The sequence below is a fragment of the Oryctolagus cuniculus genome, chromosome 7, assembly GCF_051225735.1.
Source record: "Oryctolagus cuniculus isolate XC-2025 breed Fujian yellow rabbit chromosome 7, ASM5122573v1, whole genome shotgun sequence".
Classification (NCBI taxonomy): Eukaryota; Metazoa; Chordata; class Mammalia; order Lagomorpha; family Leporidae; genus Oryctolagus; species Oryctolagus cuniculus.
In genome coordinates this window covers 47,742,329-47,756,251 of record NC_142873.1, presented here as the reverse complement: position 1 = coordinate 47,756,251, position 13,923 = coordinate 47,742,329, and the positions used below count along the sequence as shown (strand labels likewise).

The window sequence follows — 13,923 nt, the reverse complement described above, 5'->3', positions numbered from 1 at the left end:
CGCCGCGGCTCACTAGGCTAATCCTTCGCCTAGCGGCGCCAGCACACCAGGTTCTAGTCCCGGTTGGGGCGCCGGATTCTGTCCCGGTTGCCCCTCTTCCAGGCCAGCTCTCTGCTGTGGCCAGGGAGTGCAGTGGAGGATGGCCCAGGTGCTTGGGCCCTGCACCCCATGGGAGACCAGGAGAAGCACCTGGCTCCTGGCTCCTGCCATCGGATCAGCGCGGTGCGCCGGCCGCAGCGCGCCGGCCGCGGCGGCCATTGGAGGGTGAACCAACGGCAAAGGAAGACCTTTCTCTCTGTCTCTCTCTCTCACTGTCCACTCTGCCTGTCCAAAAAAAAAAAAAAAAAAAAAAGAACCCCACACAAATAAATAAATAAAGGGGAGGTCAGGCATCCTGTGTAACAGGTAAAGCCAACGTTTGCAGCAACACTGGTATCCAATACATGTAACAGCTCAAGTCCTGGCTGCTCCATCTCCAATCCAGCTCTCTGCTAACGGCCTAAAAAGCAGTGGAAGACGGCCAAAGTGCTTGGATCCCTGCCTCCCACTTGGGAGACCTGGAGAAAGCTCCTAGCTCCTAGTTTTGGGCTGGCCCAGCCCCAGCCATTGAGGCCATCTGGGGATTGAGCCAGTGGATGATCGTTCTCTCCATCCCTGACTTCCAAATAAATAACTCTTAAAAAAAAAAAAAATTTCATCCACAGTATCAATCTATACCCCCCCATCAGCACCGCACTTTGGCAATCCTTCAAATTTTTGCTACTTTTCTAGATATAAAACGATTGTAACTGCTGGTTTAATGTGCATTTGTCTATTATTAGTAAAGGGTACACTTTTATGTTATTTTTATTAACTTTTTCTATTTCACCTGTAAATTTTAAAGAATGAGCATATGTTACTGTGCCAGGAAAAAGCAATTTTTTCCATAAAAAATAAAGTTCATATTTTTAGTAACAGGTGTACACAGTAACTAATAGCTCCAGGTGAATTCGGATAAAGAAAAGATGATTCTGAGATTGGCTTAAATCAAGGTATGGCATAATATCTTGAAGATGGTGCTTAATAGGAAAGAAAAACTAAAGGAAACAAAGAAAGCAGCCAATCTGAAAATTTCAAAAAGTAGGTCAAACTGGGCCTCAGAAAAAATAAAGGCGAGGGAGGGGCTGGCGCCGTGGCTCACTTGGTTAATCCTCCCCCTGCGGCGCCAGCATCCCATATGGCACCGGGTTCTAGTCCCGGTTGCTCCTCTTCCAGTCCAGCTCTCTGCTGTGGCCCAGGAGTGCAGTGGAGGATGGCCCACGTGCTTGGGCCCCTGCACCCTCATGGGAGACCAGGAGGAAGCACCCAGCTCCTGGCTTCGGGTCGACGTAGCTCCGGCCGTAGCAGCCATTTGGGGGGTGAACCAACGGAAAGAAGACCTTTCTCTCTGTCTCTCTCACTGTCTAACTCTGTCAAATAAAAATAAATAAATAAAGGCAAGGGAAAAGACAGTCCACATAGATAAAAAGATTTGAATAAATCCTAATGGCATATATGCAAACAGCTGTGAAGAGCTGTAGGGAAAACAGGCCTATACAGTAGTACACAGTCCATATTTGGGAGAAAAGATCTCAAGTGCTGATTAAATGAAGCCTTAAATACCGGGACGACATGCTTGGATATGATCCAACAAACAACCAAGAGATAAATACCTAGAAGTCTGAATGATTTTTTTTAATTATTTTTACTTATTTATTTATTTTTATTTGACAGATGGGGTTAGCGAGATAAAGAGAGAGAAAGGTCTTCCTTCCGTTGGTTCACCCCCCAAATGGCCGCTATGGCTGGAGCTACGCTGATCTGAAGCCAGGAGCCAGGTGCTTCCTCCTGGTCTCCCATGCGGATGCCGGCACCGAAGCAGTTGGGCCATCCTCCACTGCCCCCCTGGACCACAACAGAGAGCTGGACTGGAAGAGAAGCAATCAGGACTAGAACCGGCATCCATATGGGATGCTGGCACCGCAGGCAGAGAATTAACCAAGTGAGCCACGGTGCTGGCCCATGATAAGTTTTAAAACATAAATTAATATTAATCTGACTTAAAGTTCAAAGTCATAGAAGTAGGGATATGAATCAGACTAATCAAAAATGAGGTGATAAAAGCCTAAATAAGGATGGCAGGGTGAAAAGATAACGACAGGGACTGGCGCTGTGGCACAGTGGGTTAATGCCCTGGCCTGAAGTGCCGGCATCCCATATGGGCACCCGTTCGAGACCCAGATGTTCCACTTCCGATCCAGCTCTATTCTGTGGTCTGGGAAAGTAGCAGGAGATGGCCCAGGTCCTTGAGCACCCACGTGGGAGACCGGGAAGAAGCTCCTGGCTCCTGGCTCCTGGCTTTGGATCGGTGCAGCTCCGGCCGTTGCAGCCAACTGGGGAGTGAACCAGTGGATGGAAGCCCTCTCTCTCTCTCTCTCTCTCTCTCTCTCTCTCTCTATGTAAATCTGACTTATAAATAAAAAATCTTTAAAAAAAATAAAGACATCTTGGAAATTTTAAACTATATAATTCTGAGCAAGGATGGTTGATTAAATGTATGCATCTACTTCCTTTTTCCTTATCTATCTGTCTATCTATTTGAAAGGTGGAGTTACAGAGAGGGAGAGGCACAGGCAGAGAAAGAGAAGTCTTCCATCTGCTGATTCACTCCCTAAATGGCCACAATGGCCAGGGCTGGGCCAGACTGAAGCCAGGAACTAGGAGCTTCTTCTGGGTCTCCCATGTGGGTGCACGGGCCTAAACATTTGGGCCATCTTCACTGCTTTCCCAGGAGTATCAGCAGGGAGCTGGATTGGAAGTGGAGCAGTTGAGACTCAAACCAGTGCCCATATGGGATGCCAGTGCTGCAGGTTGCAGCTTAACCCACTATGCCACAGTGCCAGCCCCTGCATCTACTTCTTGTCTCCCCTCTCCCACACAAAAATCATAACAAAGAAGGAAAAAATTATGACATAAAACAAGCAATAAGTTTTTTGAAACCAGAGATCAGATGGACCACTGCCTCAGTACACTCACAAGCACTTAACCCTGAACTGACAAGGGAAAAAGAAGAGCAACCCAATTTACAACTATGGAATCCCCCAAAGTCTCAGGAGCTGGTGGTTCCAGCTACCTCTGGGTATGCAGGATAAGGAGAATGAAAGTTAAAATATTAAGAATTAGCTCAACATGTGCTAAGAAGGAGGTAGTTTTCCAGGTCCCCTCCTCCACTCTTTCTAGCCAAGGCACGTCCTATCCTGTCAGTAGATTTATTCTCTGCAGAGTATTAAATTGAAGGTCCTCTGATTGGGAGAGCACCAGGTAAAGGTGAAAGTGATGGCACCACACTGAAAACAGGGAACCTAATGCTAATGTGTGCCTACTGGATACTTCACTGGTCTCTCGTGTTGTTCAGCACCTTTCCTGTATTCTATACCTCCATTTAACTTACTTTCTCCTGCTAGTGGAGCACATCTTCTAGCAGTTTCCTAGGAAAGGTAGTAGGGGCACTCTGGATGTATAAAATATCTTCCTTCTACTTCACTGGTAGTATGCCTGGGTGTGGAATTCTAAATTAGAAATTATTTTATTTCTCTCAGAATTTTGAGGGAATTACTCTGTTGTCTTCTACTTAGTAGAGTGAATAACAAACAAAACCAATTTGATTCATAATACTCTTTAATGTGACCAGTACTTCTCTCTCTGAAGCTTATAGGCTATCCTCTTTGTAGCTAGTGCTGAGACTTCAGTCTAACATGCCTTGTTGTAGGTGCTTTCATCCACTGGTCTGGCCCCTTTGATGTGGAAACTTGTATCTTTCACTTCCAGGGCATTTTCTTAAAAAGATTTTTATTTATTTATTTGAGAGGTAGAGTTATAGACAGTGAGAGGGAGAGACAGAGAGAAAGGTCTTCTGTCTGCTGACTCATTCCCCATATGGCCACAACTAGAGCTGGGCTGATCTGAAGTCAGAACAGGAGCTTCCTCTGGGTCCCCAACATGGGTGCAGGGGACCAAGTGCTTGGGCCATCTTCTACTGCCCTCCCAGGCCATAGCAGAGAGCTAGATCGAAAGAGGAGCAGCCAGGACTAGAACCGGTGCCTATATGGGATGCTGATACTGTAGGTGAAAGATTAACCTAATGTGCCATAGAATCAGCTCCACTTTGAGACATTTTATTTAAACAAAAACATAAAGTTCTGTTAAAAGAATTAGCACTGGGGAAAGGAAATGAGAGTAGTAGAGCACTACTATTTTTCTTAATAAACCTTATAAAACAAAGTCTGAACAAGTAAAGGTATAATTTTTTAAAGAAAGTTTTATTTATTTGAAAGGCAGGGTGACAGAGAGATGGAGAGCAATCTTCCATCTGCTGGTTCACTCTCCAGATGGCTGCAATTATCAGGGCTGGGCCAGGCTGAAGCCAGGAGCCCTGAACTCCATCTGGGTCTCCCATGTGGGTGGCAGGGGCCTAAGCATGGGCTGTCATCCGCTGCCTTCCCAGGTGTATTAACAGGGAGCTGAGCTGGAAGTGGACCAGTTATGAGCTGAACCAGTGCTCAGGTATGGGATGCCAACGACACAAGCAGTGCCTTAACCCTCCTTTGCCTTGCTACCCCCAACACCAGCTCTGCTCTCCTTCACTGCTGCTGGAAGGCTCTTTGGCAATCTTCCAGATTTCAGACAGGGAGTGGGGCAGGGTCCTGTGTTCAGGTTCCCCATTGATGTAATTCAGCTCTCCCACTCCCTTCATGGAGGCCAGGTAATGTCCATCTTGCTGATGACCCTGGGTGGGGAAACAGTTCTCCCCCCACCCAAAGAAACCTTTTATTTAAAGAATACAAACTTCATTCATCTCATAAATACAACTTTAGGAATATAATGATTCCTCCCACGGTATCCACCCTCCCACCCATATTCCCACCCCTCTTCCTCCTCCCTCTTCTATTCCCAGTGTTATTTTTTACAAACTCTATTTTGAATTAACTTTATATGTGGAAGATTAACTCTATACTAAGAGTTCAACAAATTGTATGGAAAAATACTGTTCTAAAGGTATAATTTTGATTTAAATAATTTTAAACTAACACATACTTACTTTTTAATTTAAAGGAACTAAGATGATGTGATAACCACTGAGATAAACACAGTGAAAGTAAAAAAAAAATCTAAAATATCCAAATAATGTACTTCTAGTTGCTTAGCCTGGGGAAATGGAAAACCTGATAGCCATGAAAGATACAGAAAAGTTAAGAAGGGCGCCAAACATGAAGGATAAAGAAAACAATGGTGAGTGTTCATATAACATGTTAAAGATTAGGCAAATACAGATACAAGGTTTTTTTTTTAAAAGGTTTATTTATTTATTTGAAAGGCAGAGTTAGAGGAGAAAGAGACAGAGAAATCTTCCATTTGCTGGTTCACTCCTCAAATGGCTGCAAAAACCAGGGCTGGATCAGGCTGAAGCCAGGAGCCAAGAGCCTCTTCCAGATCTCCCACATGGCTGGCAGGGGCCCAAGGACTTGGGCCATCCTCTGCTGCCTTTCCCAGGCCATCAGCAAGGAGCTGGATGGGAACTGGGACTTCTGAATCAGTGCCCATATGGGATGCTGGTGCTGTTTATTATTATAGCTACATTAATTTAATTCATGCCATCACTGACAGTATTATCCTTTCAAAGTATTTTCAAGTTAACAGTGCATAAAGAGGGGCTGTTACGTGGCACAGTAGGTTAAGCCTCTGCCTGTGGTGCTGGCATCCCATATGTGTGCCATTTGTGTCTTGGCTGCTCCTCTTCTGATCCAGCTCTCTGCTTATGGCCTGGGAAAGCATGAAGGATGACCCAAGTGCTTAGGCCCCTGCACCCATGTGGGAAACCCAGAAGAAACTCCTGGCTCCTGGCTTCAGATCAGCCCAGCTCCGGCCACGGCGAACACTGGGGAGTGAACCAGTGGACGGATACCTTTCTCTCTGTCTCTCCTTCTCTGTCTGTAACTCTGCCTCTCAAATAAATTAAAAAACAAAAAGAAGTGTATAAAGGAATGAATCTCCAATGCTAGGTTTTACATTCATTTATTTACTAAACAATTTACTTAACTATAATCTTATATACTAGGCACTACAGTAAGCAATCAGGGAGTACTGTGAATAAGAAAAGCAAAATCCTGCCCACCACCCACCCCCACCCCACACTGTGGCATAGTGAGTAAAGATGCCACCTGTGGTGCCAACATCTTATATGAACACCAGTTCGAATCCCAGCTGTTCCATTTCTCATCCAGCTCCCTGCTAATGTACCTGGGAAAGCAGCAGAAGATGTCCCAGGTACTTGGGCCCCTGAACCCACATGGGAGACCCAGAAGAAGTTCCTGGCTCCTGGTTTCAGATGGGCCCAGCTCCAGCTGTTTCAGTATTTAGGGAGTGAACCAACAGCTGGAAGATCGATCTCTCTCTTTCAAATAAATAAATATTTTTTTTAAAAAAGGAAGAGACCTGATACATCAAATTATTAAGAACATTGGAGAAACCCTTCAAGACACTGGCATAGGCAAAGAGTTCTTGGAAGACCCCAGAGGCCCAGGCAATTAAAGCCAAAATTGACAAATGGGATTACATCAAATTGAGAAACTTCTGTACTGCAAAAGAAACACTCAGCAAAGTGAAGAGGCAACCAACAGAATGGGAGAAATTACTTGCAAACTATGCAACTGGTAATGGATTAATAACCAGAATATATAAAGAGATCAAAACTCAACAACAACAGAACAAACAACCCAGTTAAGAAGCGGGCAAAGGACTTAAACAGGCATTTTTCAAAAGAAGAAATCCAAATAGTCAACAGACACATAAAAAATCAGGATCACCAGCCCTCAGGAAATGCAAATCAAAACCACAATGAGGTTTCACCACACACACACACAAAGATACACAAACCCCATTAGAATGGCTTTCATACAGCCATCAACAGACAACAAATGCTGGCGAGGATGTGGTGTTTTTTGGTACCCTAATCCACTGTTGGTGGGAATGTGAACTGGTACAGCCATTGTGGAAATCAGTAAGGAGACACCTCAGAAATCTGAATATAGACCTACCATATGACCCATCCATCCCACTCCTGGGAATTTACCCAAGGGAAATGAAATCAGCACATGAAAGAGTTATCTGTACCCCCATGTTTATTGCAGCTCAATTCACAATAGTTAAGATATGGAATCAACCCAAATGCCCATCAACTGAAGAGTGGATAAGGAAATTACAGGATATGTACACCATGGAATACTACACAACAGTAAAAAAAAAATCCAGTCATTTGCAACAAAATGGATGGAACTAGAAAACATCATACTTAGTGAAATAAGCCAGTCCCAAAAGGACAAATACCATATGTTCTCCCTGATCTATGAAAACTATTGGAACACCTAAATGGCAATCTACAGAAGTGAAATTGACATTCTGAGAAGCAATGTCTTTGAACAGCACCTGTCTTGACTGTTGAGGAACAGTTTTTTTTTTTTTCTTTCATACTATTATTTAACTCTTTACTTAATATAGAATTAATCATATGTGTATAAAGTAATTGAAAATAGATCTCAGTAAAAAATAAGAATGGGAACAAGAGAGGGGAGGAAGGGAGTGGGGGTGGGAGAGTTGTAATTATGAAATATGTGAAGTTTGTATTCCTTAAATAAAAGGTTTCTGGAGAAAATAAAAAAAAGAAAAAGAAGAAAAATCTCATTTGCATGGAACTTATACTTACTATACTGCTGAAGCCATAATCTTACTCTTGTCTATTCAACTACTGTGAAAATGCAGAGGGAAAATATAAGAGGAAATGATAAAAGACATAAATTGAGAGAATTTATCTGAAAGGTGGGAAACTGGCAAACTGTTTTAGTATAACTTAGAGACTAGCCAACAATATAGTCCAGCATGTAACAGGAGCTTAATAAAAGTTTAATAAATATGTCCATTCCTTTTTCGGGGTTTCCTCATGTGTAAAATGAGACTGAATGCCTTGTTTCCCATTTGAATATTCATTGACATCTACTTACTTATTAAGTCATCAGGGCATATTGGGCAGCATTCTTAAAAACAGATGGACCTACAAGCAGGGCCTATCACTGAAGTGGGTGGTAAGCCCAGATCTCACTGGGCTCAGGTCCTGAGTTTCAGAATGGCTTTAAAACTAGTTATTTTATTGTTACAAGTAAATGAAATCAGCTACACAACCACAGAAATACCCCTTATGTAACTGTACCACTAGGGAATTAACACTTAAAATAAAGCTTGTAACTCGTCTGGGGGGAAAAAAAACAAAGATGTCTCCAAAGAGTTTCCACATCAACGATTCAAATTTTACTAGTTTTGGAATTAAACACACTCAAAATGCCATGGCCTAAGTAAAATCAAGAAAAAGATATTTAGTTTCTTGAAATATTACAATTTAGCTTTTGGAGATTAATCACCACCTAGCACTGTGGTAATCCCTATTGTTAAAGCCTTGGGGGGTAGAGGAAGGCATCCAGGGACTGGCATCATGGCATAGCAGGGTAAGCCACCCCTGCAGGGCCAGCATCCCATATGGTTGCCGGCTGGTTTGATCCATCTCCCAGTTTCAAGAATGCAGAAATATCTACTTCTTAATGTTGAAGAAAACAGAAGATTCAGGTTGGTGCCACAGATCTACTGCAAAAGAAGTATGCAAAGAGGTTCCTTTCAACATGTTAATTGTATTTCAACTGCTGAATAAAATACATTTAATACTTCTTTCTAAAATTTATTTCTTTATTTGAAAGGCACAGCATCAGAAGGAGAGGGGCTAGGTGAGATGATCTTCCACCTGCTGGTCCACTCCCCAAATGGCCTTAACAGTCAAGTCTGGCCAGATCAAAGCCAGGAGCCAGGAACTCCATCCTGATGTCCCATATGGCAGTGGGGACCCAAGCACTTGAGCCATCGTCCACTGCACATCTGGGCGCAATAGCAAGAACTTGGATCAGAAGCAGCAGCTTAACCCACTGCCCCACAACACTGTACCCTATCTAATAATTTTTGAAGAGGTCTTTGCAGTACACCATAGTCCTGACATCTTAATTTTATAATGCTTAAATTTCTACTTTTCTATATCTCACAAAGGCAATTAAAGGTAACATGAATTTTGTTAATTGATGATTTTAAAAGATTAATTTTATTTGAAAGGCAGAGTTAGAGAGAGAGGATGAGAGAGAGAGAGATCTTCTGCCCGCTAGTTCACTCCCCAAAAGGCCACAACAGCTGGAGCTATGCCAGGCCGAAGAACCAGGAGCTTCCTCTGAAGCTCCCACATGGGTGCAGGGGTCCAAACACTAGGGCCACTCTCTGCTGCTTTCAAACGCACATTAGCAGGGAGCTGGATTGGAAGTGAAGCAGCCGGGATTGGAACTGGCACCCATATGGGATGTCAGCATCACAGGCGGCAGCTTAACCCACTGTGCCACAAAATAGCCCCTAATTCACGATTTTAAAACCATAATTTATATAGATCAAAATTATATATAAAAAAAATTTCCTGTCAGCCTTACAAACCCAGTGCTCCCTACTTTACCTTCTATTTCATTCTCCATCCACAAAAAAAAAAAAAAAATGTACATAATAGCACAAAAAGAGTTCTGGACTAATGAGAAACTCGAAGGAAAAATCTATACTCACTACAGACTTATTCACAACTTTGGTTTGCACACTGACTTGTAAACTAAAGCAAACCTACTCTCTTCCCAAGTAGTCTTTTAGCCAATGCATTACAAACTGCACATCCTATTTAAAAAGTGTTTCTCAAGCTTTAGTAATCCATAGGTAAGAAAAATATAGCCCAAGATTTCCTGAGCCACCTATCCACCCACTTCTACTTGCCATTGGTAAGCAGAACTAGTTAAAATTGATAGAACATGACGAATGATCAATTCATGCAGAAAAAAGTCATCATCACATTAGAAAGTATTACTTCAATACAACTCTTAGAGACAGGATATCAGATCTTACTCTTCCTCTGATCCAGTACCACGTCAAGCCAGAATGAAAAATACAGAAGAGGGGCCGGCACTGTGGCGTGGCAGGTTAATGCCCTGGCCTGAAGCACCAGCATCCCATATGGATACCGGTTCTAGTCCTGGCTGCTCTTCTTCTGATCCAGCTCTCTGCTATGGCCTGAGAAAGCAGTGGAAGATGGTCCAAGTCCTTGGGCCTCTGTACCCGCATGGGAGACCCAGAAGAAGCTCCTGGCTCCTGGCTCCGGATCAGCGCAGCTCCAGCCGTTGCAGGCAATTGGGGAGTGAACCAGCGGATGGAAGACCTCTCTCTCTTTCTGCCTCTCCTTCTCTCTCTGTGTAACTCTGACTTTCAAGTAAGTAAGTAAATAAATAAATAAATAAATCTTACCAAAAAAAAAAAAATACAGAAGAAACAGGATCCCTAAAGACACTGAAAAACGACCAGCAATCTCTAAATTATATTCCAAATACAATTAACATGACCAAGCACTGTTATTAAGTCTAAGGATTAACTAAACTGAACCTTAGAAGAGTGGATTATTTTAAAAGTCTTTTGTAGACATAATGTAAAGATAAATCAAGAATTGTACGGAAACTTAACCAGTAATCCAGCAAAAATACAAACTAGAAAAAAATTTAAATAGGTATCATGTCCACAGTCCCTAAAATGATTCTAAGCAAAGGTGTGCTGAGGCAGTAAAGAATTCTGACCTGAAAACCATTTACTTTTTCACTGGGCACAGTAAATTTCCACCCAATGTCCCTCCATTCATGGATCTCGTTTCCCAAAATGCAATAGGCTTCTCAAAAACCTACAACACAGTTACAAGAGTATTTCAAAAAGTTGATGGAGGGGCCAGCACTGTGGCATAGAAGGTTAAGCCTTCACCTGCAGCGTTGGCATCCCATATGGGTGCTGGTTTGAGTCCCGGCTGCTCCACTTATGATCCAGCTCTCTGCTATTGCACCTGGGAAAGCAGCAGAAAATGGTCCAAGTCCCTGGACCTCAACACTCACGTGTAAGACCCAGAAGAAACTCCTGGCTCCAGATCAGCTCAGCTGTGACCAGTGTGGCCACACAGGGAGTGAATCAGCAGATGGAAGACCTCTCTCTCTATCTCTATCTCTAACTCTGTCTTTCAAATAAATAACTAAATCTTAAAAAACAAACAAACAAAAAAGTGATTTTCGGGGGCGCTGCGATTAACAAAGATTCTGCACCAAAAATGTGGTTTTTTTTTTAACATTTATTTTATTTATTTGAAAGACAGAGTTACAGAGAGAGGTAGAGCAGAAAGAGAGGTCTTCCATCCACTGGCTCACTCCCCAGATGGCCGCAATGGCCGGAGCTGTGCAGATCCGAAGCCAGGAACCAGGAGCGTCTTCCAGGTCTCCCATGTGGGTGCAGGGGCCCAAGGACTTGGGCCATCTTCTCCTGCTTTCCCAGGCCATTGCAGAGAGCTGGATTGGAAGAGGAGCAGCCAGCACTAGAACTGGCGCCGCAGGCGGGGGATTAACCTACTGCGCCACAGCGCCGGTCCCAAAAACATGTTTTCTTTTAAGACATGTAAGCTGATATTGATCAGCTAATGAAAATATGGTCAAGAGATTTTCATTCAGCTGGCTGTTGTTTAAAACAAAACAAAACAAAACAAAACAACCCCACCCACAGCTGGGAAAAAGCTTCTGACATATGCCCTAAAACTTGTTTACCCAGACCACTTCTTAATAAGAGAAATACTTTACAACTTGACTAGGGTTATATAAGTATTTTGCAATGTGTGATCAGTTTAAAATCTTGTTTATTTACTCCCTAGTTCACAGATAGATTATCTTACTACAAGGTCAGCTTTGCCATAACAGCATTTTTCCAATTTTATAGTTTCAGCTCATCACTCAGGACTTCCTCCAAGGAATTTTAGTCATTAATTTCATATCCTTTTCCTTTTAAAAATAATTTACAAGTTTTCTAATGATATTGGCATGTGCCAAATCATTTCTTAAAATAGCTCTGCTCCTAGAAACATGGAAAGACAGTAAATTTCAGCGATTCAACTATGATATCAAAACTTGAGTATTGCAAAAATAGTATTACATTTCCAGACATGAAAAAAAAATTAATGTTCAAGAAATTACACACAGAGATACACACAAACACATCTTCAGCCCTTTTTAAGGCTATCAAAGATTTGGATTTCTGGGAAAGGATAGCTTTTATTTTGCAAGGGAATGGCCAAGGTCAGGAAGATAAACTAGGCGCCCTAAAATGAAATGCTTCCTAAGGAGAAGTATCTATAACAGCGAAAAGGACTTGTACTAAGAATCAAAGATTTGCCATCTCCAGACCGGCACAGCAAGCTCCACCCCCAACACTTGAACATGACTGGTTAAATCTTTTTAATGTTCACTGAGAAATGGCATGGAACTAAACTTCGCAGAAAGAATGGTAACTGCTTCGACCTAGGCCTCACGAGATTTAAACCTGGGATTCTGGACGAAAGATCTCTCCTGACCCACAACCATTACAAAACTCGCCCTCATTAGCTCAAGACACTAGAGGCCCTTTTAACACATCAAGTTTCAAGGTATAGCCCCCGAGTGAGAAGGGGGGACCGGAGATACAGCCTACAGAATCTGAGCGTACAGTAGTCACACGATTTTAAAACTTAAAACCAAACGCTACAATGTTTGCAAACAACCTCCAACAGCAACGAACTCCCGTGTTTATGAATCTAAACTACTTTTAAAGTGCACCGAGCCACTCTGCCCACAGTTATTCGACATCCAGCAGCCTGAGGGGCCAGCGGGTTAAAAGAGGACCACATCACAGACCACAACGCCGCCAGCGGAGCGGAGGCGGGCCCGCCGAGCTCCAACCCGGCTCCCGCAAGGAACCCCCAACTCCCACCCGCCCGCTCCCTCCCTCCAGCCCGGGGCTCCCCGGTCCCCGGGCCCCTCCCCCAGGTCACTCCCCTCCCCCACCTCTCCCCGGCCGCCCACTCCCGCCCCAGCGCCTTAAACCCCCGCTACCGACCCTCTGCCCTAGATCTCCTCACTTGTCAGCCCCTTCAGCTCCTCCCCCTTTACAGGCGCCCCAGTCCTCCGTCTCCTTACCCGGGTTAGCAGTAGTCGCCGCCATGGCCCTAGATGCCACCGCCGCCGCGCCACCCCCCCAGTGGGAGGAGCCGCCGCCACCGAACGCCGGGGGGCGGGGGAGGGACGAGCCACTCCCCAGCAGCGGCGCCCTACTGCCGCCACCGCTACCGCGGAATCCAAGATGGCGGCTGCGGCAACCCCCGCCGTCCCCGGCCCAGTGGTGGCTAGGCCCCGCCCACTCGATGGGCCGGGTCATTCCTCGTCCGGCCTCCTCTGTGGGCACGGGCCAATGGAAACGCCAAGCCGACCAGGGGCAGGGCTGGTCAGTGCGCTAGGCCGGCCACTGGAGAGAGAGCGAGGAAGAAGTCCAGCTGTCTCCGTAATCCTGCCTTCCTTGCGTCAGAAGTCGGTGACCAAGTGACATCAGTGAAAAACAAAGTGTGTATTTTACTAAAAAGCTTCTCTTAGTGGTGGATTCAGCCGTGAGGTCCCCCTGCAGACTACTTTTGTGAATCGTCCTTAGGGATTCTAATACTTTTAACTTCTCATGTGATTTGTAGTCCTTGTTGGTGTTTTTTCTCCCTCTTTAAAAGACATTTGTCCCTGCCGAAAACAGTTCAATAGGTAATTTTTTTAATTAGACAGATCGCACCTGCTGGTTCACTGCCTTGTTGCCCACAATGTCTGAGACAGGTGTGGAAGAAGCCAGTAACAAACCGGGGCTCCCACGTGGGTGGCAGGAACCCAACTGCTTGAGCCATCTCTGCTGCCTCCCCGGGGT

The 13,923-nt window shown here is 44.3% G+C and overlaps 1 protein-coding gene across 10 annotated transcripts in view; it reads right to left on the bottom strand.

The window, feature by feature from the left end:
* Positions 1 to 13,358, bottom strand: part of ARNT (aryl hydrocarbon receptor nuclear translocator) — a 68,794-nt gene extending 55,436 nt beyond the window's left edge. For 2 of the 10 annotated variants that reach the window (XM_051856017.3, XM_070076647.2), the window contains exon 1: positions 13,161 to 13,358. Coding sequence is in view for 5 of the 10 variants with exons in the window: in XM_051856009.3 (XP_051711969.1) it covers positions 13,161 to 13,185 (25 nt within the window). In the remaining 5 variants the exon portion in view is untranslated. 10 annotated transcript variants of the gene reach the window in all.
* Positions 13,359 to 13,923: the final 565 nt, after the last annotated feature.